The following is a 22,569-nucleotide window of genomic DNA, read 5'->3' on the forward strand; positions in this document are numbered from 1 at the left end:
TAATATTATATTCAAAATATCCATACTTAATTTAAAATATAGTCTTTTATTTTATTTTATTTTTAATATATACCAAATTATATGCTTCTTGTAGATCTATTTTTATATAGATCTTAATTTGATTCAACTAATCAAAAAGTCTAAATATCAAAGATAAAAGATACTTATTTTTTATGATAATTTTGTTGAATCTTTAATAATCAACACACATCCATAATGATCTATCTTTTTTCTTTACAAATAAAATTAGAATTCTTGTTCTAAATTCAAAATAGTGTATAAAGTCCTTGATCATATTCTCTTTAATATACTCCTTGAGTTCAACCAACTCATTTTGTAATAAATTATAGATTGGTTCAAATAACAATTGAGCTCATTCTTAAATGTCAATTGAGTTGTTATAAGAACAATGTTTCAAAAGAATATTCACATTTTTCTTTTCAAATACATCTTAAAAATCTTAAAATTGCCTTGAAATGTCACTTGAAGTCTTTCTACCATTAAAAACAGGTGCGGCATAAATGACACAAGGTAATTTTTCTTTTGCAGTATGCAAGAAAGTTCTTGTACCTACAAATACAAGTTCAATTGCACTAGACTTATGGATTTTTATTTGATTAATTATATTCTTAGTTATACTTTCAAAAAAAATTAAGTTTACAAAAAATCCAATCTATTTTAGGATTATATTTTTTTAGCTATGATAAATCTAAAATGATTGAATTAAAGAAAGTTCTAATAATTATAAATATTACAAAGCTACTATAACCATTAGTTGTTACTTCTATAAGAAGAATTTTATGAATAACATCTCTTGAAAATAATGGATGACCATTTATAATTTTTACATAAACATGTTTGATTTTCTTTACTAAAGATATGTTATATCTTTTAATAAATTCTTTATTTAAAAAACATATAGAGGATCTTGAATCTAAAAAGATAAAGGCTTTAAGATGTTTAGGTCTTAAAATAATATTTATTTTAAAACAAAGAGAGGTTTTTAAGGAGAGAATAAGATCTTTACTAGGTATTTATAAGGTTCTAGCCACATGATCTTTATTATAGCTAGACAAAATTATTTTTTTGACATACTATCTTCTTTGAAAGCATTATTTTTTTTTCATTGTATCACTTTTTTAAATAATTTTGAGTATTGTACTTAGATTCTTGATAATATAAGCATAATCCTTCCTAATGATAAAAAGTCTTTTTTTGTTCAACAAGATATTTGAAACGTACTATATCAATTTATATATTTTCTATTTTTAAATATGTGTATCAAAGAAATATTAGTATTGTCATTAAATTATAGTAATATAGAGGCAAATTTGTGCAATTTTTAAATCAAAAATTAAAAAGTCCATTGTCACACTTCACAGCAAAGTCAATTGCTTGACTTAATGTTTGAAGATCAAATAAGTTGAGCATAAATTTGTTTACCTCATATAATAATTTATAGAGAAATTGGCAAATAAGTGCTACATCATTTGACTTGATATCAATTATAAGTTGTCAAAATTGTGAAGCATATAATATTATTAATTAATTATATTATCATAAAATACTAATGTTATTGGTTGCAACACAAATTGTATTATATTTTCCATATATAGATCAAAACTTTGTCAAAAAAGCCTCCAAATTATTCAACATTGGATCTTGTCATTCAAAAAAAGATAAAAAATTATGATAATTTTGAATTTAAAAGAAATATATTAATAAATCTAACTTATAATCTTGGAGTTGAATAGCTTTGGAATTGAAGTTCAATCATAAGTTGTACTTAATTGATAAATCCTTGAAACTTAAATCTTATGCCATCAAACTTCTTAGATAGTAAAATCCTTAGTTTTTTAATATAGGAGGATGTCCTATTATAGAAAAAGAGACATGGTTTGATGCAAATGTTGAAGCAGCTCCAACATCTTTATATCTTTGCTTCTTACCATTCTTGTTGCTCTTTGTAGTAGTAAATTGAATTGATACATTGCAAGCATTAATTACCTCAATTATTCTTCTATTTGTACTACTGTATTCTTCATTTCAAGAAGCTTTGCTATAATAATACTTAAAAAAGAAAAGATGTCTAATATTGCTCAAGACAAATAGAAGAGATGACTTGAGAATAAAAAAAATATTAAAGACAATACCAATTTAGAAGAGAGTAATCCACAAATTTTAATACACTTAGATTTTATCAAAAAAAAGAAGTAATCTACTCTTAATCAAGAAAAGACAAAGCTTTATTATTATGAATATATTCTTATTAATTTGTCAAGAAAAAAAATCTGATGAAAGTAAATAACTGAGTGAAACTTTTCTCAAAGAATTATGATAAAATAGAAGTTAAAAAATATATATATTAAAAAAAATTGGAATGGTTATTATCAAAAAAAAAAAAAAAAAAAAAAAAAAAAAAAAAAAAAAACTAAAGATTCTTAAATCTAGATTAGAACAAGAAGAGAATTGATAAGAGTGAAGAAAGCTTCACTCTTACCTCTATATATACTATCCACCTAAGAGCTATGTGGCAACATTCTATAGGACCTCCAATATATGTTGACTTTGCAAGCCACATGTCTTAATTTATAAGACAAGTTTTCTATGTGAGTGCCACATAATTAGCTTATTTCACAAGCTACCCGCATATGTAATATGCGGCTAATTTTTTGACCAAGTTTTTATCTAAAAGTTAATTATAAATACTTGTAAAGTCAAAATTGTATCTATGAAGCTTCTAAAAAGCTTTTCTAAAAGATATTATGAAATTAATCTATTATTTTTTATTTTTATCTATTTCTACCTAATTATATAAATAATTATTAAAATAAATATGTATGTCTATGAAAGTATGTCCATGATAGAAGTAAGAAAATTATAAAATAAAAAATAACATTTCTAGATAAGATAATATATCAAAAAATGAACTTCTTCAGCTATAATAGGCATTATGTGGCTAAAATCATGTGCACTACCTAATAAGGGTCCTATTCTCTCCTTAGATCCTTTACCTTGTTTTACAATAAATGTGTATTTAGAACCTAAAAATTAAAAAGTCTTTGCATTATTAGAATTGGGAGTAAAATAAAATTGAATTATCTCTAAGATCTAAAATCCTTCCAAACTATAGTAATATAAATCTTGTCACAATATAGGATAGTATAGACTAGAACAAAATTAAACAAAATAGAACATAAAAGGTAGAATGGAGTAAAAGAAAATATAATAGAATTAAATATAAAAGTACAAAATCAAACTTTATTAAAAAAAAAAAAAAGAACCAAAGTCATATTTAAACGGATATCCAAATGGCCCTAGCCAATCCTATTTATATTTTATCCAATCATCTTGGAATTTTTTAGAATATATTTAATGATAGGTCCTACTTAGATAACTACCTTAAGTTCTTTTTAGAATGTTCTATGATAGGTCCTACATAGACCATCAATCTAGCTCTAATTTTAAAAACTTCTAAATTTTTTTTAAAACTTTCTAAATATGGCTTCAACTACCTATCTCTGTACATCAATAATACAAATATCTTATCTATATCCCATTACAAGGAGCCTCAACTTATTTTATAGAAAATGACTTTGTCAAAAAATAAGAAATAACTTTTATCAAGAAAATTAAATATGTACATAGATGGTTGTTTATTATCTTTTGGAGATGTTATCCATAAGATTGTTCTTTTAGATATAGTCATTAAAGATCATAATAGCATAGTAATATTTAATGTAATAAGATCTCCCTTCAATACAGTTATTTTAAAATTATTATTTTAAAAAATATATAATCCTTAAATAAATTAATTTTTTTGTAATATTTATTTTTGATAGTTTAATTCAAAATCTTATTAGTCAAATAAAGATACATAAGTCTATTACATCCAAATTTATATTGATAGATGTAAGACCTTTCATATATATTGCAAAAGAAGGATTATCTTTTGTTATATATTCCACATCTATTACTAATAGTAGAAAGATGTCAAGTGGTATTCTTAGTTAGTTTTAAGATTTCTAGGATGGTTTTAAAAAATATATATACAAATAGATATTCTTTCAAAGTATTGACCTTATAATTGTTCAATTGATCTATAAAAAGGAACTCAATCTCTATTTGAATCAATCTACAACTTATCATAGAATGAGTTGGCTACATTAAAAGAGTATATTAATGAAAATTTGGCTAAAACTTCATGTGCTATTCAAAATCTCTAATTAAAGCTCATATCTTATTTGTTAAGAAAAAAAACGATATTTTGATGTATCACAACTAATAAATAAAAGAGATAAAAAAACATTATATTATAGAAGATCTTATTTTCAAACATTGTAGCAAATTAACTTTAAAATATAAATAATAATAGAAAAGATAAAATTAAAAAGTACTAATACTAATTTTTTATAAAATAAACTTTTATTTACTTTATAGGGCCATAATTAAATATAAAATAAAGTAGATTAGAAAATTAAATAATAATAGGCATGTATAAGAAAAAATTAAGAATAGATTTTAGAAAAATTTATCTCAAGAAGCTAAGAATTGATACCCAAAGAAGACCAATTGTCAATCTAGGTCGAAATCAAATCCTAGAGCACAAAATCATGTACCTTTATTGACTTTGGAGTTGTTTTGTAGATCAAAGAGTGAAATTTGTGAGAAAAATTGAAAAAAGATTTTTAAGCATTGATTTCATGTCATTAGAATCAATGTTGAGATTTTTAGGGATTTTTAAACTTAATAATGTTCTAAGTAGAATTAAGATTTGAAAAATAAAAATATATTTATAAATTTTAGGATTTCTTGAGTTTTGTGGTGCATATATGAGAAAAATTTGGATAATGTGTTGGTGTGCTAGTTATAAATGTGTATGCAAATTTTGAAGTCAATTAAAAAGTTAGATTGAAGTATATAGGGATTTTTGTGGATTGAAGTCTCAAAAATTGGAGTTTTAGGATTAGTGAGTATTTTTAAGATTTTTAGCAATTTTTTAATTGGATTAAAGTGATTTTTTTATAGATATTAGACTTAATTTTTAACATTGGAATAAAATTTGTAAGAAATTCAATAATTTTAAAAAAAGATATTGGTATTAGAAGTTTAGTATTTTAATTGAAATAGGAGGCTATCTAATACTCAATTGGATTATATTCAATTTCTTTCAATTGATAAGTGCAATCAATTTCATCTTTCTTTTGCTTGTTTCTAATCAAGATATTGAAAAGTATAAATTTTTTTAATTGATATCAATAATTTAATCATTAGTTGTTGAGGTTCTATTCAGCTACTAGATTTATTAAGAGTTTGTTTAAGATCTAAGATTTCATTAGGATTTGATTTAGGATTTATCTAAAATTTGATTAGGATTTAAGATTTGGTTTAGGATTTGATTAGGATTAGGATTTGGTTAGGATTTTGTTTAGAACTTGATTAGAATTTAATTAAGATTTGTTGAAATTTCAGATTTTATTAGGATTTCAACTAAGGTTTATCCTAGGGCTTGGTTAAGATTTAATCAGGATTTTAATTAGGATTATATTAGGATTTTTATTTTTAATATTCCTATAGGATTCTTTTTTATTTTTTAAATTTATTATTACTTCTTTAAATATTTATTTTTATATTTTTTTATGATTTTTTTTTAAAATTAAATCATGACTTCTTTGTATTTCTTTTATAACTTCTTTTAAATTTATTTTGATTGAATTTATTAGAGATTACTTAAAATTTATTTAAGACTCTATTAAACTTATTAGAATTGTTGTTTTATTTTTACTTACCTTCTATAGTTAGGTGCCCAGTGCATTTTCAAGCAAGAACACATGTAACATAATCACAAATCATTGCAGATGTGTATAGATTATGAAGGATTTAAGAAGTTCACCATTAAGTATAAATATCTTCAACCTTTGATTTCAAACTTCATAATCAACTCAATTAAGTAAATATCTATATAAAAATAGATCTACAAGGAGCATACAACCTAATCCGCATCAAAAAAAGAGATGAATGAAAGACTAATTTTCAAATTCGGATAGAAATTTGGAATATAATGTTATATCTTTTGGACTCACAAAGGCACTAGCTTCTTTTCAACATCTCATGAATATTATTTTTTGTGATTTTTTTGATGATTTTGTTGTCTGTTATTTAGACAATAGTTTAATCTACTTTAAAAATAAAGAATATAAATTTCATGTTTATTGTATATTATAAAAACTTAGAGATGTAGGATTATATGTCAAGATAGAAAAATATATATTCCACATAATGTTAATAGATAATTTGAAAATTAACCATAATTTTTTTAATATTTTGATAATTAAATATAATTAAAGAAACTATATATGAAAATATTGTTATATATATTTTGAAACAATATATAAAAATTTTGATACGTATATTTTTAAATAATTTATAAAAATACTAATATATATATATATATATATACTTAATAGAATTTTTATAGTTATACTTTCATATATTATATATAAATTAATTCAACAAAAAAAATCTCAATAGAAGTCAAAATTATCTTATAGGATTATGATTTAGTAAATATTATTTATAAAATAAGTAAGAAGATTATATATATATTCATTATTGTATTTGAATATTGTGTATATTTAAAATCTAATTCAACAAGAATAAACTCTATATCTTATAATACAAATTTATAAAGTGACTGACCTCCAAATTATCTATTAACATTATGTAATGTATATTTTTAAATTCATACATACATACATACATACATACATACATACATTAAATTTTAGATATTATTTTTTTATTTAAAAAATATAAACTTTTTCATCAATTCTAATTAGATGCATTCTTTTGTAGAATGTTATAATTATTATTGTTTAAATATTTCTAATTTAAAAAAAAAAAAAAAAAAAAAAAAAAAAAAAAAACTAAATTTGATGGAAATTTATTTTCTTTGATTATTACTTTCAAATTTAGTGAAAATCCCCTCAAAATAAAATATATAACAATGAATTGATATGATAAGTAATATAATTTAAAATCAAATTTAAAATGATAAAAAACTAATAACATAATTTTGAAGGATATATATTAATAGATCAAATTAACCAATCAAATGCATTTTGGTTTCAAATTAAATACAAGTATAAAAAAAAGAAGACCTAAATAAAATGAACATTAATTAATAGCAAAGGCCACTATTACAATGAATCCAAACAAGCAAAGAATTGTAAAACAATTGCTCAGCTTTTGTTGTATTTAGCCTCTTTTTAACATAAATTTTATCTTTTACTATTGGTGGGCTCTCAACCTCTTCTTTGTCTTCTTCCATCAAATCAAGAAGAAACAACTTCTATCCTCATAAAGAATAAACATTTGTAATATTTTTTTATTTAAATGAAAAATTTAAGTAAGTCCAAAACTTGTCAACATACTTTTCAGGCTAAGGAGGATGGACCCAAGTGAAGATACTAGGATTCAAAAGAATAAAATGCATAAAATAATTAATAGTCAAAACATGCTTGACTATTTGTCTGTGCTTAGGTTTGACCTTCGAATCTTATCCAAACAAGGGCTCATACTTAACTATCGTGACAAGCTTAAGGTCATTTTTTTATATTTACAATTGACTATAAAGTTCGAAATAATTTTATAGAAAAGAGTTCTACATTTGAATGTGGCAAAGGCAGAACCATTATGCCAAATTGTCACATGGTGGATAAGAATCCGTGTGTAACATTTATCCAGGACACACAAACCAAAGAATTGTTCTATCAAAGCACCTCAATCATCCCTTCCACTCCTTTTCTCCAACACAAATTCAATCTCCCACAACAACAACAACAACAACAAAAAAATACAAATTAAGTTAAAGAAACACAACAAACACAAAGCAATAACAACGGAGTCGTTAACAGGGAAACACAAATGGGTGAGCAACCAAATCCCAAAGACTGCCGAAGCGAGAGAGCCACAAAGCTTACCGCCACATAGAGAAGAGGAACAAACAACAAACAACGTAAGGAATCTTTGTCCGCAATGCCGTTATAGCGAAGTTCCACAACTGGGCCACTAGAAACCGGGCATGAATGTAATATGAGGCCAGAAAAAGGCCCAATGGAGATTAAAAATAATATAAAAAATACAAAAATAGAGTAGAGGGGGGGGGGTTATACCGTGAAACGGATGATGGAGATGGGGTCGTCGTGATTTTGGATTGATTTGCGTGTGATTGTGGGTGGGGAGCTGTTTTTTTACTGGAACTGACACCCTACTACCATCGCCCTACCCTATTCTTATTGTTATTGTAATTGTATGTATGTGCGAGTTAGTGAGTGTGTGACTGTGAGTGTGAGCACATGTGTTAGTGTGTGTGTGTGTTGGGGCGCAGCGGAGCTTGCTAGGTCCGCCTGGGCGTGAGGGGTGTTGGAGCAGGGGGGACTGACTAGGGTGGTGGGGGCAAGGGAGGGAGGATGGATGCAGCGATGGTGATGGTGGAGGAGGGTTATTGACGACTACCGGTACCTGTTTGTTAGTTAGTTACCTGGTTTCTGCTCCGCTACAGACCCAAGGGTTTCGGTGCTTTGCACTGGCGAGCGGACGGCCGGGCGATGTAGGAGGGATTGCGACATCCTTGGAATTGAGATCCTTCTCAGGGAGACCGGGCCGTGTTCTGTCTGTCTGTTTGTTTGATTATTTTTGTTATTTTGTATTTTTATTTTTCCCCAGTTTCCGATGTCGTTTCTGTGACCGTGGAGCTCATGGCGCCTCCATGAGCCCTCCGAATTGTGGCACAGCTGAAAGCATCGTCAATAGATGGACCTGGAAAGGGGAAATCAAACCAAAAACCAACAAAGGAAGACAAATTGTGTCTAGTCTAGAGTCGTGATTAATTTAGTTTTCAAGGAGAAACGTGTTGCCGGGTCGTAGTGTGAAGCTCCTCCTGGGTTTCTGTGTATGATCGGGAACGCCATTGTGACTCGGACGTGTTTCGTGGCGGTGTGGGTTGCTTTGTAGGTCAGTGCGCGATGATTGGTGAAAGAAGTAGTATTATCGGGATTGTCTTTTGATTGTGGAGTTTTCAATGCTGATCATTCTGGGCGCGGAGATTGGGGATTTTTTTGGGATTAGGTAGCGGTGATGTGCAGCAGCAGTAAAGAATGTGGCGTGATTTTGAGGGAGGGAATGTGGAAGCCGTCTCTGCGGTTTAGGATATTTTCATGTGTAGTTGGAGGGAGATTTAGGTCAGGGCAGTTTTGATGTTGCAGTAAAGGGGGTGGTATATGAGTACTGTTGGGAATGTGTGCCAGGGGGATATGGGGGAGGTGATGGAAGAACGGATTTGATTCTTCGATCTCTAGTGCCGCCAGTTGGTTTTGTCGGCACGAATTTGACAGGAACGTTCTCTTCGCCGATTGTTGTGAATTAGGGCGCGGGCTCAGTGCTCGTAGTTTAGGTGCCGTTTGGGATCTTAGGAATTTTTTGGGGGGTTGTTAGTTTCTAGGAAAGCATTCTGAGACCGACAAGATGCAGCGAAATTTTTCAGTCGATGATATCTTGGGCACATTCTGGAAGTTGGATACCCATGGGGACCCTAAAGGTACTGTTGTACCAATCCCCGAAGAGGTGGAAGATGATGAAGAAAATCATATTCCGGTGGTGGAGTCCCTCAGAACGATCGAGGTGGACAGGGGCATGAATCGGAGCGCATCTGAGTATGCATTTCAGGAGTTTCTAAAAGTGAGTGAAGCTGGCGGAGGGTTTTTGCGGCCAAAAAGTCGGTTCAACGATGAGGACATCAGGCACAATAATGATGATGAGGATGATACCGACCCTCCTAGTCCTGCGAGCCCTGGATCTCCCGAAACCTCCGAAAATAGAACCGAGTTATCTAAGCAAGGATCGGACGATTTCAACGAGGCTGACAAAGTGCTGTGCATGCCACCCACTGCACCACCGAAACAAGAGATCCGCACGAAGGGCGGGATTGTTGATCAAGTGGAGGATGCCTTGAATCCTTTGTTTTCAGGTATTCGACACGAGGTTGAGAGTGCTGCCACCGTGTCAAACAGTCCTCAAGAATACGAGTACTTTCTGAAGCATAAACTCGATATGGCTTGTGCTGCTGTTGCCCTTAGTCGGGTAAGATTCTCACTTCCACGACACGCTGAACTGCAAACACATTTCCTCCATTGATTTGGGCTTTTTTTTTGTTATTTTAGATGTTTAGTCTTGGATGTTTTTCTCCTATGGCCAATTTAAATCGTCTGAAGAACAGTTGCTGAATTATGACTCTATTTCTACATGCTCACTGTTGATTTCTTCATATGCACAGTAAGGTCATCCACATGCCGATCTTTGCATAGTTTCTTTGGTTGAACAAAACTTAGAAGAAACACATATAGTACGGTTGTCATAGTGTCTGACGATTCTAATGCTTTTGCAAGCAGTCTACTGTCGGTGGGGCTAAAGCTGGGCCACTAACTCTGCAGTCGAGCATTACTCCAGGAGCAAATGGTACGTGGTACTTACTCAATATTCTCACCTGCATCAAATTTCAGGTTTCTCTGCTAACAACATCATTAACCTTAATAAGGTGGAGCTCTCACCAACCAAAGCTCTGCAATTTGATGGATCTTTATCTTTTGACAATATCGCCGAAAGTGTTGTAAGATGAGATAGCTCGAGGAAGTACTTCACTGCAATCTTAACTATATTGGTCGCATGGAATATCGTGCCTTCGCGGCCATTTTTGCGTTCAAGGGACCTCGCTGATCTTATAGCCTCGTGAGTTTTTGTGTAGGTATTTTTTCGCCTCCTCAGGTACAGGAGTTACAAATATAGTATAGGGCTTCTTTATCGTTGTGTGGAATTCTTTTTAACCGTCAACGGGTACTTTTCAGATATTATTAGTGGAGATCCAATTGGTATTCCTGCGCTGCCTCCGAAGCCTGAATATGGTGCTGTAGTTCCTCCAGCCAGAAGTCGAGCTATTACGAGTGGCTCAGATGTTTCTGAAGATGATGAATCGGAGCAGGGTCAAAATGCGCCACCTGGTGACATTAAGCGTGTGAAGAGGTGACGACTTGTATGACTATTGTTCTTCTAGTAGTTCTTGTTTTCTCGGTTGACTAAGGCTAGCTCAAGACTGGTAAAGAAGCTGAGGTAATCGGGACATATGTTGTGTCTAATAGGGGAAATGAAAAATAGAACACGTGCTTAGATTCCAATTGGCGGTTGCATCCATGATAGGTTTGTTGGTTGCAACTATCTGATTGCGTTCCATTCTTGTGAAACTTTGCAGGATGCTCTCCAACAGAGAGTCAGCACGACGATCACGGAGGAGGAAGCAAGCACATTTGACTGAACTTGAGACTCAGGTCTGATGTTTACACTTTGTGGAATTGTCAGATATGTATATACGAGAAACAGGTTTAGTATCAGCATGATTCTATATCTGTCTAAATACGTGAATGTTCTCAAATTGACGGTATTCCCGCCAGGCAGATTTGTGAAGATTTACACATAATACTTTCTACAGTAATTTGTAAAACACCTCTTTGAATTTGGCTTTGGTGTGTCTCCAGGCTGCTCAATTGCGTGCTGAGAATAGCTCAATCTTAAAGAGGGTAGCTGAAATCTCACTCAAGTTTCAAGAAGCAGCCTTAGAAAATCGTGTCCTCAAGGCAGATGTTGCATCCTTGCAAGCAAAGGTGAATGATTTTGGCATGAACCGAAACTCAGTTCTCTTGTAATTACTGCTTTGTAATTTTCAGAGGACAACATTTCTGACCTCCCTGAGAAAAATCACTTAAATGCTGCCATGCAGATTGAATCACTTTAGTCACTCAGATTTGCTTATGTAGAACAATGCATCACGAACTGTTTGGTTCTAAAATATGTGTGAATACCATTTTTGCAGCTGAAGATAGCAGAAAGCATGGTAGCTGGGACAACTGATGGACGAATTGGGTCCATGGATTTGCCACAGTCTACCCCAAGATATATGACCTACACAACAGGGGGTAATGGTTCGCAGTATTTGCAACAAGCTCCTGTCGTGCAGCAAGAACAGCAGCAAGGATTCGCTGGAACCAAAATGGGGCGAACACCATCAATGCAGCGGGTTGCAAGTCTCGAACATTTACAGAAGCGAATTCGTGGAGGCCCAACGTGTAACAACCCCATGTGGGGTGGGTCCTTTGAGGACGGGCACTCCATGTTGGAGCAACATGAGGACTGAAAGCTTGACTTGCCTACTAAGGGTATCTGGTCTTTTCCTTTACTTTGCCACCTGTAACGAGACCCCAGTGAGATAAGGGGGGAGGAGACTGGAAGGACATGTGATTAACTGGAGATCGAGAGTCTCTCTCAGTATTCGAAGGAGCAGACGTATCACGTAAGAACCATGGATCGTGATTGGCAAATTGAAAGCAGGCAATGCGTACCTGGATCGGTGCTGTTATATTAGCTCTTAGTTTGTTCCGCTTTAACTGTCTGAACACAGGGTAGAATAAGGTGATCTTCGGATTTCACGGCCAAGCAGCAATGATAGCAACCGAGAAGGTTGAACTCTATGGTTCCCTTGCAACTTCAGTGATCGCTCTGAACATCTGGCAAGGTGAACAAAACTGGTTGAGTTCAGCATTTTGCAAACACTATTTAGGATTATACGAGTGCAGTTTGGAGAATTTGCGTTGTACAGAATTATATACTGGGACCTTGTAGACTTAGGATAACTAGATGATTTTTCATGGACCCAAGCACGCAAGTGATCTCTCAATTACTTGATTACCACATTGTTTGACTTACTCTTGGAAGGGGTGTCAATATGGGATTTAGGGCATCAGTGAACTACTCATACAAATGTTTTGTCTACATTACTCTTGTATTTCAGTGTTTGTAATGTCATTACAAATGATTAAGTTTAGATTCATCAATTCATTTCAGTTCAATCTTTCTAAGTTTTCTAGCGTCTTTCCACTGTTTAACAAGATTCTTATCTTGAGAACCGTCAATCACCATCAACTTCAAAGGCTTTGATTGAATTGTAGGGGAAGTTGATATTGTTGACCACGTGTTAAAGAGAGGTTCATAGCTTCTAGATGCACCAGGAAAGTGCTCACATTAAAATTTCACACAAGAAACTGACTGCATTCAGGTGCCCACTGTGAGTTGGCCCCCAAATAAGAGTAGGGTTCATTTGGACGCTGTAAATTTTATGTGTTTATCCTTTCACTGGAAGTGGAGGGATTCCAATCTATTAGACAACGCAGGCATCCATACATGCGGCTCTCGTTGCTCCAAGTAAGTCACGCCATGTATTCGATGGAATTTATAAATTTTCAACATCATACACTTGTTTCTGTGTAGGGGGGGGGAGGGGGGGGAGTTGTTGAATGGGATTTGTCTGCAAAGAATTTTGCAAATTCGTTCTGTACAAAAGTATTTAGTCTCTACATGTGCCCCTAACACAGTCCAACCTTATGGTTCTGAGTGGGAGCGAATCGAAATGATTTCAATCTATTCCTTTCCAGGGGAACAATTACTCCCCGTTGAAGTGTTCACGTAGTATCTCCACTCACCTATGTTCGTCATCAGTTAGCATTGGCGTCGTGGAGTGAGTCACAGCAATATAGTTTAAACACAATTATAATAACAAACTTAGTAAAAACGAAACTCTTAAGAAATCAATTGTTTAGATGTCATGTTGTTCCACCATGGCTGGGCCCTCCATCTCCCAGTAGCTGTTCCCGGAGGGAGTGTTGCAAGTCACGCCGCTCCGGATGCGCTTCTGCAGATGCTCCAAGCTGGCAACGCGCTGCATCGACGGGGTACGTCCCATCTTACCCAGACCAGTACTACTCTGTTGGTGATCCTGGTGTGCTAAAGGAGTATTTTCCTTTACCTGCTGCATATACTGCGCGGATTCATCGGCGACGGGCTGCATTTCGTAAGGCAACACATATCTCAAGCTGGGTTCCAAGATAAATTGTCCACCAGGAATTTGTCCATGCCTCGCCATCAAATCTCGTGCTGCCATATTCACCTGATTGCATTTGTAGGAAAAGCCGTAAGAAAAAGACGCATCCATAAAGAAGTAAGACCTGAAGAGATGAAATGCATGATATTCCACAGGACTGACGCAATCGGACACGTACCTTGGCACGTAAGGCTTCGCAATCTGCCGTGAGAACACGATTGTCAATAGCTGCTTCTTGGAACTTTTGACTGATATCTTGGAGTCTCTGCAACAGATTTGTATTCTCAACCCTCAATTGAGCTACCTGCATTTCCAGCTCACTCAAATGGGCCTGTTTTCTTCTACGAGATCTTCTGGCAGATTCGCGGTTAGACAGCATCCTGGACCACCAGAATAATACATTTGAGGCTCAGTGCAGTTGCGAAGTATGTTGAAAAAGGATGTGTAATTGTGTACGGCGACAGTAGATGCTTGCTGCTCAAACTACGTACCTCTTGACGCGTTTGATGTCACCAGGTGCTGTCTTTCCGTTCTGCTCGTCATGTTCTTCATCTTCAGAGACTTCCGAGCCGCTGGTGATTGGTCGACTCTTTCCCACATCTGCATCGGATTTCTCCGCAGCAGGAAGGTTACAAGCTGATGTTTTTCCTTTCGGAGGAAGTGTTCCTGCACGTTAATAATCAGAATTAGTCCAACCGCACTTTCTCTCCTGCCTCATCCTCTGCCCGCACTAAAGATGCAGCACTAATTCAGGCTTCAGATGATTAGAACTCGTGTCAAACTCTTCAATCACAAAACATCACTACAAAACCCAATCTCAAAGAAATCCGGGTACAAATAATACCAGATGCTTGGATTTTTGGTGATGGTTCTGCTCGCCCAACACTAGCTTCCGCTGATCCTCTTGTCTGTCTTGCCTTTGCCTGTTGCCAAATTAACTTCTGGATTGTCAGCATCCATATCATAAGTAACGTTTTACTTTTCTTTTGCAAATGAGCCAAACAACCATCGAATCCCCGTCTCCTTATTATTCTCTGTACTACCTTACCTGGAGACGGCTGCCACTTTCACTCTCTCAATACTTGCCGATGTCTAGTATTGTGTTCAACTCATAATCTGATCAAACTCCTCCGGCCATAAACATTCTTCCAGAATTAAATTCAACTAGCATTTCGCTTCCCTGAGATACACATTCTCTCGCTACGGAGGTTCATCTTTGGTGAAATTTAATCCATCTGAGCATGCATCACCAAAACACATCTGAAGCATATAGAGGCACATAACTGTCACAAAATTGCAGGCTTTATGGAGATAGCACAAGTACCCGAGTCATGGCGACTGCAGCACAAGCCATCTCCAGCTTGTGTTTTAAAATGTATTCGTATTCCTGGGGATATCTAACCCCATCCAGGGTGTCAGGCGCGACAGGGTTACCGGCTATTCGAGCATGGGCAGTAATCGCTTCATTGTCGTCACGCATACCTGAGAACAAAGGGTTCAACGCGCCCTCCACTACAACACTCGGATCGTTGTCGTCCACAACCTGAAGTTCCTCACTTGTCCCCATGGGCGCGGAGAAATCTGAGCTTCCGGAGTGAGGATATAATCGAAGCTCGGCTGCACTGATGTAAGGCTCCTCACCTACATCTTCCTCCTCAGCCCTGAGAGATTCCTTCACTTTCTGTGCCTCGGGTTCGCACACCTTGACATCGCCATGCTCCATCAGGAACCGGCTCTTGCAAGCAGGCCGCAGCTTGAGGGCCCCTGGGCCAGCGGCAGCGGAGTGGCTGTCTTTAAGAAATTCTTGAAAAGACCATTCGGATGCACTCCTGTTAATCGTCGTGGATGCTGCTGCCTTGTCTACAAGATTGGCAGAATCGTCCCAGAATGTGCCCACGAGATCGTCGACGGAAGATGAGTGTTCCATATCTTGGGGGGGAGATTGGGGGGAAGATTGAGGCGTCGTAGCTTGACCTCTGAGCGACCTGGCTCCCCTAATTTCTCCCTAGACTTGGCTCTCTTAGTTGACACGGTGCGGAAGACTAAGCCCAATTTGTACCCGCTCCACTTCGCCTGCACACTCCCGATTGACCAACACATATGGAACTGAATGAAGACCCCAACGAGGATTGCTGGGATGGGTTACCTCGACCAATCTAGTGCTCGTGCTAGGTCTTTATCATGATCACAAGCTGAAGGGGTCGCCTGAAATATTTCTTCGTCGTCGACAGACAACTACCTTGTGAGTGATGGCCAGTTCCACGAGCGCCACTTAAAAGTACCAGTCCGATTGGCTTCGGAATTTTTTTCTTTCAAGCAAAAACTAGCTGCATCTAATTGAATAGCTTTGGCTTAATTCCAATCCGGATCAGAAGAATCCAGCCCCGACGGATTAAACACACGGAGATCTTGATGTACACATAAAAGCAACTACGTTACACTGGTGGTCTGAAACTTGTAGTGTGCTCTAGAGTATCGGTGGAACTTCGACAGATATGGGAAAAGATAATTGAGTTATGAGAAAATCACAGGGTGTACCACCAAGTCTATAAGCTTGGATTGCTACAATCAAACTTGTCACCGATTACGGCAGCTATCGAGCAAGGAGACAGAGACACGAAGATTCAAAATAACTGAAAATTACAACTCTCACTGATAATTTCAAGGACAACCTAGATATGTGACGACCAGCTTCCCGCGAGAGAGAATACTGGAGTCAAGGCGCACTTCCCAAACGGAAATATGCTGATCAACTTTCCCGATGAACAACCCACATCAACTTCTCCAAATTTCACAAGTGTACACTCACGGGCAGATTGACTCTGCACTGCTCAAGTACTCCGAAAGAAACCAGAAAAAAAAAAAAAAAAAAAAAAAAAAAAAAAAAGGAGCTCTCAACTCACGGAGCAATCCCACAACCCACTGTCTCGAGTGGAGGCACAGGGGGGTTTTGATACCGATCCAAGAGCTAAACCCCTCACGAGCACTGTGCGGGTGTGGGGCAGGATTTTCTAAAGCAGCAAGTCGTTTTCCGTGACACTCTCGTCAACACCGGACCCGAATGTGAGAGATCGCGCCGGCTCCCTCAAGAAAGCAGCTCACTCCTCGTGATGACTACTACTCACTCCAGCCGTCGTCTGCTTCCACTTGGACTCTAGATCACACGAAGCCCGCTCAGGGAGATCGCTCGCTCCACTTTACTTTCGACAGTGACGAGGAATCGGAACAATCACAACCCCCATTTCAGTCTCTCTCTCAATCTCTCCTTTGCCTTTGGACCCCACGTTCATGCCAGTGAGAGCAGGAGACGCGCGTGGCGATCGATCAGGCGCTTCACTTCGTGGAAACGTGCTCCGCAGCCTGCAAAGCCAATGCATTAGAGCATCCTGCGCCGGGGCGAGACCCGCAACAGGTGGGGCTCGCACGCCCCGGCGCTCCCGACCTGGCCAGGCGTCTACGTGCCTTCCATCCAACGGCCACGGTGCGAGTCCGAGGGCTACGATCGGCAGCTATGGATACGGCAAGTCAAACGGAACCGTCTAGTGGATATGAGGTCTTATCCAGCGTGACGTGGCCGTGTGGGCTAGTGTTCTACGCAGAATGGTCTCTCTCTCCCACTCGCCTGTTCTGCAATTGGAATTAGCCGTCATCTGTCAGACGGTTGGTTGCGCTTGGAACTGGCCTACTGGGGTGGTAGTGGCTTTGCATGGTGAGATCAGTTTCGTCCGCTTTACAATCATGGTGTCGCGCTGCATTGCAAATGGGAGTATGTGGGAGGAGTCTTCTGGTGCTTCTTGCCTAGCCTTGTCTCCTGCCTTCCTATTTTCTATGCACAAGCTTGTGTGGAGTGCACTTTACTCATTTCATTCATGGGGTGGGTTTGTGAATGGATGTCTGGATGAATGAATTATTGGATGGATGGATGAGATGTGATGAGATGTGATGCTGGGTGGTGGGTAAAGCTGCATTAGAGTTGACCAGAAAGTACTTCTAATATTGCCCTTCATAGTTGTGCTTCATGGTCTCGGTTGGAGGGGGGGGGGGGTAATGTCAAGCACCCAAGCATATGCTGGCCTCATATGTGTGTGTGTTTATATATATATATATATATATATATATGTGTGTATTACTTTTCTAAGGATGAGAGTGCCTGCTTCCTCCTGTGTCTAACCCAGGTTCACATGTGTCATACCACTTGCTTAATTTTTGATACTACTGGAAAAAGCTTACAATGATTATTGTGCTCCTCTGTACCCAGATTTATTTTCCAGTTAGATTTAGTGTCAGTGTGTTCTGGTTTATGGGACTTTCTAAAATAAAGACCAAATGTCACAATGCAAATTAAAGTCTAAAAAATGAAAAAATACAAAAACAAAAACATAAACATAAAAAAAACAAAACAAAACAAAATGAAATGAAATGAAACAGAATACCAATCCCTGGATTATTTTTTTCATGTTCTCAATCGTTTTTTGTCATTATTGTCTCACACACAAAATGGGGTTTGGGATTAAACATGTGCTAAATGTGAAAGATGAGTTGGAAATTTCCTTCAAATTTACGAAACCACTTTTAAAATGTGATGAAGGGCTTAACTCTTAAAAAATGAAAATATAAACATAGTTTAAACAAGGCAGATGCTGTTCCAGGTTGATAATTATGATTTTGTTTAGGCTTCTGTTCAAATAAGCAGTTTGGTGGCATTTTATCAGCCTGGTTTTCTTCCTGACCACTATTAGTTTTTTATTATTTATAATAATAATTGAAGTGTTCTCTTGATCTCAGACCACTTGAGCCTCCACTTCTTGCTGCTTCAGCCCTAGCAATAGCCTTTGCAATATGGGGATCCATGTGGTGAGGCTTGTGGGGCCAAATTTAGCAGATATGCTTTTGCCCATGGTGGAACATTCTTAATAGTGAATTATAAGAATAGCCCAGAGTTGAGCAAGCAAGGGGAACGGGTTGGTGGTTCTAGAAACTTCTAACTCAAGCTTTCTTGGGTATTCATTCATTCATCCGTTCATCCATTAACATATCTGTCCATTGTGCTCCCGAGCTTCACCAAATGTGTGTCAAACAAAGGCCCAGAGTTTGGGATTTAGGGGGGGGGACCGATTTCCATAGCACAAGCAGGAGAACAAAAATTTAAGTATGTCTTGGGCAATGGATAGTGTATTGAAGTGAAGTCGAGGAGCATTAATACCTTTGCTCCACCACTCATAAAACTAATATTTTGAGTAAAAAAAAGGTAAAGAGTCCATAAATGTTATGAACACAATAGAAAAATGATTCTGCATTCCACAGTTTGAAAATCCTTGAATGGTGCAGTGAAGAATGCCAAAAACATCATGATAGTAAATAATTAATTAAATCAAACGAAAATAAAATCATAGTAGAAAAATATTATTGCGATTCTTTCCAACAAGGAACTCCAGGATACTTAAGGTTCATAAACTTTAGAAATTTTTATCCATTGATTTTTTTGTAAAAGGATTCTCAGATAAAAGTATTGTTATCAATTCAAATTTAAAAAATCACAAAATATCATTGAACTGTAAATGTATCATATGTTGCAATTTTTTTGAAAATAATTCTAATCCTCCATGTAATTTTATTCTATCTCAATATACATATGTATATATAAGGGGAATTATTTTGTGTACAATAAATCAAGGAGGTAAAATTTTCAACAAAATGTTCCATATCACAGCACTATTCTAGAAACACAATGCTATACAACATGTTTCAACTCATGAACATAAGACTTAAGCAAAGTACCACAAGCTCTCTCTCTCTCTCTCTCTCTCTCTTTCAGTATGTATATATATATATATATATATAAATATATATATATGCTACAACCCTTTTTTCTTAGTAGGAGTTCATCAATCCTTGTTTTGGTGCATAATGAAGACATGTGGATAAGAAATGCACCATTGAATCATACATCCATGAAGGAATGATGTCCATGGATGCTTTTTTAAGAAAAGTGAATAGCAGGAAGTATTATGCAAACCTGAAAGGATAAACAAAAAGAAGTCATTTTGCAACTCTTTCCAGCTTGTGTTTGGTTTTTTTTCTTCTTTTTATTTCTTTTGTTGTGGTGACTTTCATTCCTTTTCTCATATTACATTTAGTACTTGGATTTGTCAGTGAAAAAAGTAATACACAGTTAAACGCAACCAACTGACAATTTGGAAATTTATTTATTTATTTATTTTTGTATGAATAAGAGACTTCAATGAAAGTGTTGTAAACAAAGGGAACTGCAAGCAAATGGAACCATTCTCACATTGTGCAATTCTCACCTAACTCTTATATATATATATATATATATATATATATATATTACTTCAGTCCAATGCGTACGTGGCGATCCATCATTGTTTGTGAAGATATCCCGGAAATGGGAGCCAGATGTATTTGTGTTGGGGCGGGCGGTCATAGGGTCACATTGGCTACATCAGCAGTAGCAGAAGAAGAAGCCAGGCCGGGCAGGGTGTGGGAGCCCATGACCCTAAGGACCCGGTCGCTGACGTGTACTTTGCGCTTTCTGTACATCCTGTGGTTTCGACAGTCCCTGACAATGGGCACCTTGGGGCCTCGTGACGAGACAAGGTTTTAAAATTTTATAACGAAAAGAAAAACAAAAACTATGCTTCCATCTTGGATTCTGTTCCATGCTGTTTGAATGCCCCCTGTCCCCTTCAAACCCTGCTTGCTCTAATGAATAATCATGTCTCTATGAATGTGTCACTATTATGATTCTACATCTTACTAAAATCATGCAATTTTTTAAAAAATTTCAATAATTTATATTCTGTTTTTTACAATTCCTATGTCATTTCTTTTTCTTAATTTTTCTTCGTTGATTCCTATACAAATTTCCTTATATTCACCTAATATGTGTATCATACAAATAATCTTATTGTCCTTTACAAATATTCTTTGTAATGTTTTTACTAGTGTGGGTGAGAGAATCACAAGAACCTATATTTATACAAAAATGGAAAGTAGGATATGAACCTATTGAATGCAATAAATTATAAACGAAATTTGAAAGAAAAAGAAAAAGAGAACAATAAAAATTAGAGTTAGTAATGGAAATAAATACACCAATAAAAAAAATTAAAATTATTTATAAAAAAAAATCTAAGTCATCACCCTCAAAAAAGAAGGAAGCAGAGAGTTAGTTATGGACATGCCACTTTAAATTAGGGTTTTTTTTTTGGCAAAAAGCCATAGTTTTCCAAGAATAAGGTTAAGAAGATACCTTAAAATAAGGCCTCGATGGTCTTCTTAAGCATAGTTGGGAAGGTGCATCATGAGGCAATGTGTAGTCACACCAGTCACAAAGAAGGGTATGTACATTGATTTTACAGTGGTGAAGGAATTGTAGACTCCTTAGAAATCCTTTGCAAGAGTGAAGTTTAGCCGTGCACCAAATCCATAAGATGAGAATATAATTCAGGTCATCTCAATGCACTGCTTGTTTTGTGAGAAGCTTGGTTGTGAAGAAATTGATCTTACATGGCGTAATTGAAAGGAGACAGTAAATGTGAAAACCTTTTTAATTCCATTCAGTACTGATAACATCATGGTGCACATGAAGTTGCATTATACTCAGACATGGACAAAGTGAAATGCCCTTCTTGATGCTTCAAAGAAACAATTCTTTGACTAAGTGAATTTCAACAACTCTCTTGTAGCTCATTTTGATGGTGAAAATACACTCATGTTTGCAATCAATCAAGACATTATGGACATAATTATTAATGACATGTTGTTCAATGTCTAGAATGAAGAATCCACACCAACATGTGAATGAACACTCTCCATTTTTAAGCTCTTTGAAGATGCAAATATTGACTAAATTGAGCTTGATAGAAAGCAAGACTTAAATCAAGAAGTGTACAAGGTGGAGATTAAATCTTTTTGTTTGTTTTGTCTCATGATTGACTTTGTTTCATGTGGAGTTTGTTTCACATGATTACACGTCTTGTGGATGTCACTAAAATTGTATAGCACATCAATTGCTTTAGTGGATGCAGTAAAGATTGTATGGCTTCATTAGTGAAAGTGGTCTCTATTATGAGCTTGTAGAAGATCACATAGTTCTTCTACATCTAGTGGGCATGTTTGCTTGTTCTTGATGTCAGCTCAAAGCAAGGCACCTCTTACCTTGGCTTTTGAGTTTGATTCAAGCATCAAACCAAGCTATACAACCTCCACCTTCTCACCATTCCTTTCTTCAATTGTAAGACAACCTAAGTGATCTTTGCTACAAATTTGAAACTTTTAGATGTTGTTGTGCCAAAATAGAGGATACAACATGTTTGTATTAGCATGGATGGAAAGTCGACAATAACAAGGAAATTTTGTAATATCACAACAAAGATGATCAAGGTGGCTACTGATGGAGTTGTTCAAGTATGGTGTATTGTGTAAAAACTTAATCTCATGGTCCAAGCCAAGTACATCAAGTTGTATGACAAATAATTTGTCAACATCTTAAAATAGCCTCATGTCTTATCTTTGCTAGTAGTTCAATTTCATTGAAAGAATGGATTATACATGCCTAAAATTTG

At 35.6% G+C, this 22,569-nt stretch overlaps 2 protein-coding genes across 2 annotated transcripts; one reads left to right on the top strand and one right to left on the bottom strand.

Annotated features, from left to right (window-relative positions):
• The first annotated feature begins 8,447 nt into the window (after positions 1–8,447).
• Positions 8,448–12,809, top strand: LOC112292824 (basic leucine zipper 63). The gene is made up of 6 exons (XM_024541670.3): positions 8,448–10,140; positions 10,449–10,515; positions 10,902–11,076; positions 11,303–11,378; positions 11,586–11,711; positions 11,921–12,809. The coding sequence occupies exons 1-6, from the start codon at positions 9,526–9,528 to the stop codon at positions 12,239–12,241; spliced, it is 1,380 nt and encodes a 459-aa protein (XP_024397438.1). The 5' UTR covers positions 8,448–9,525; the 3' UTR covers positions 12,242–12,809.
• Positions 12,810–13,389: 580 nt separating this feature from the next.
• LOC112292823 (basic leucine zipper 63) lies at positions 13,390–17,319 on the bottom strand. Its single transcript, XM_024541669.3, has 5 exons — positions 15,306–17,319; positions 14,826–14,904; positions 14,473–14,647; positions 14,160–14,361; positions 13,390–14,047 (listed from the first exon to the last, which is right to left on the bottom strand). Exons 1-5 carry the CDS (start codon positions 15,906–15,908, stop codon positions 13,697–13,699), a joined length of 1,410 nt encoding a protein of 469 aa, XP_024397437.1. The 5' UTR covers positions 15,909–17,319; the 3' UTR covers positions 13,390–13,696.
• Between the last annotated feature and the right edge of the window lie 5,250 nt (positions 17,320–22,569).

The sequence above is a fragment of the Physcomitrium patens genome, chromosome 15 (assembly GCF_059467195.1).
Source record: "Physcomitrium patens ecotype Gransden chromosome 15, ASM5946719v1, whole genome shotgun sequence".
Classification (NCBI taxonomy): domain Eukaryota; kingdom Viridiplantae; phylum Streptophyta; class Bryopsida; order Funariales; family Funariaceae; genus Physcomitrium; species Physcomitrium patens.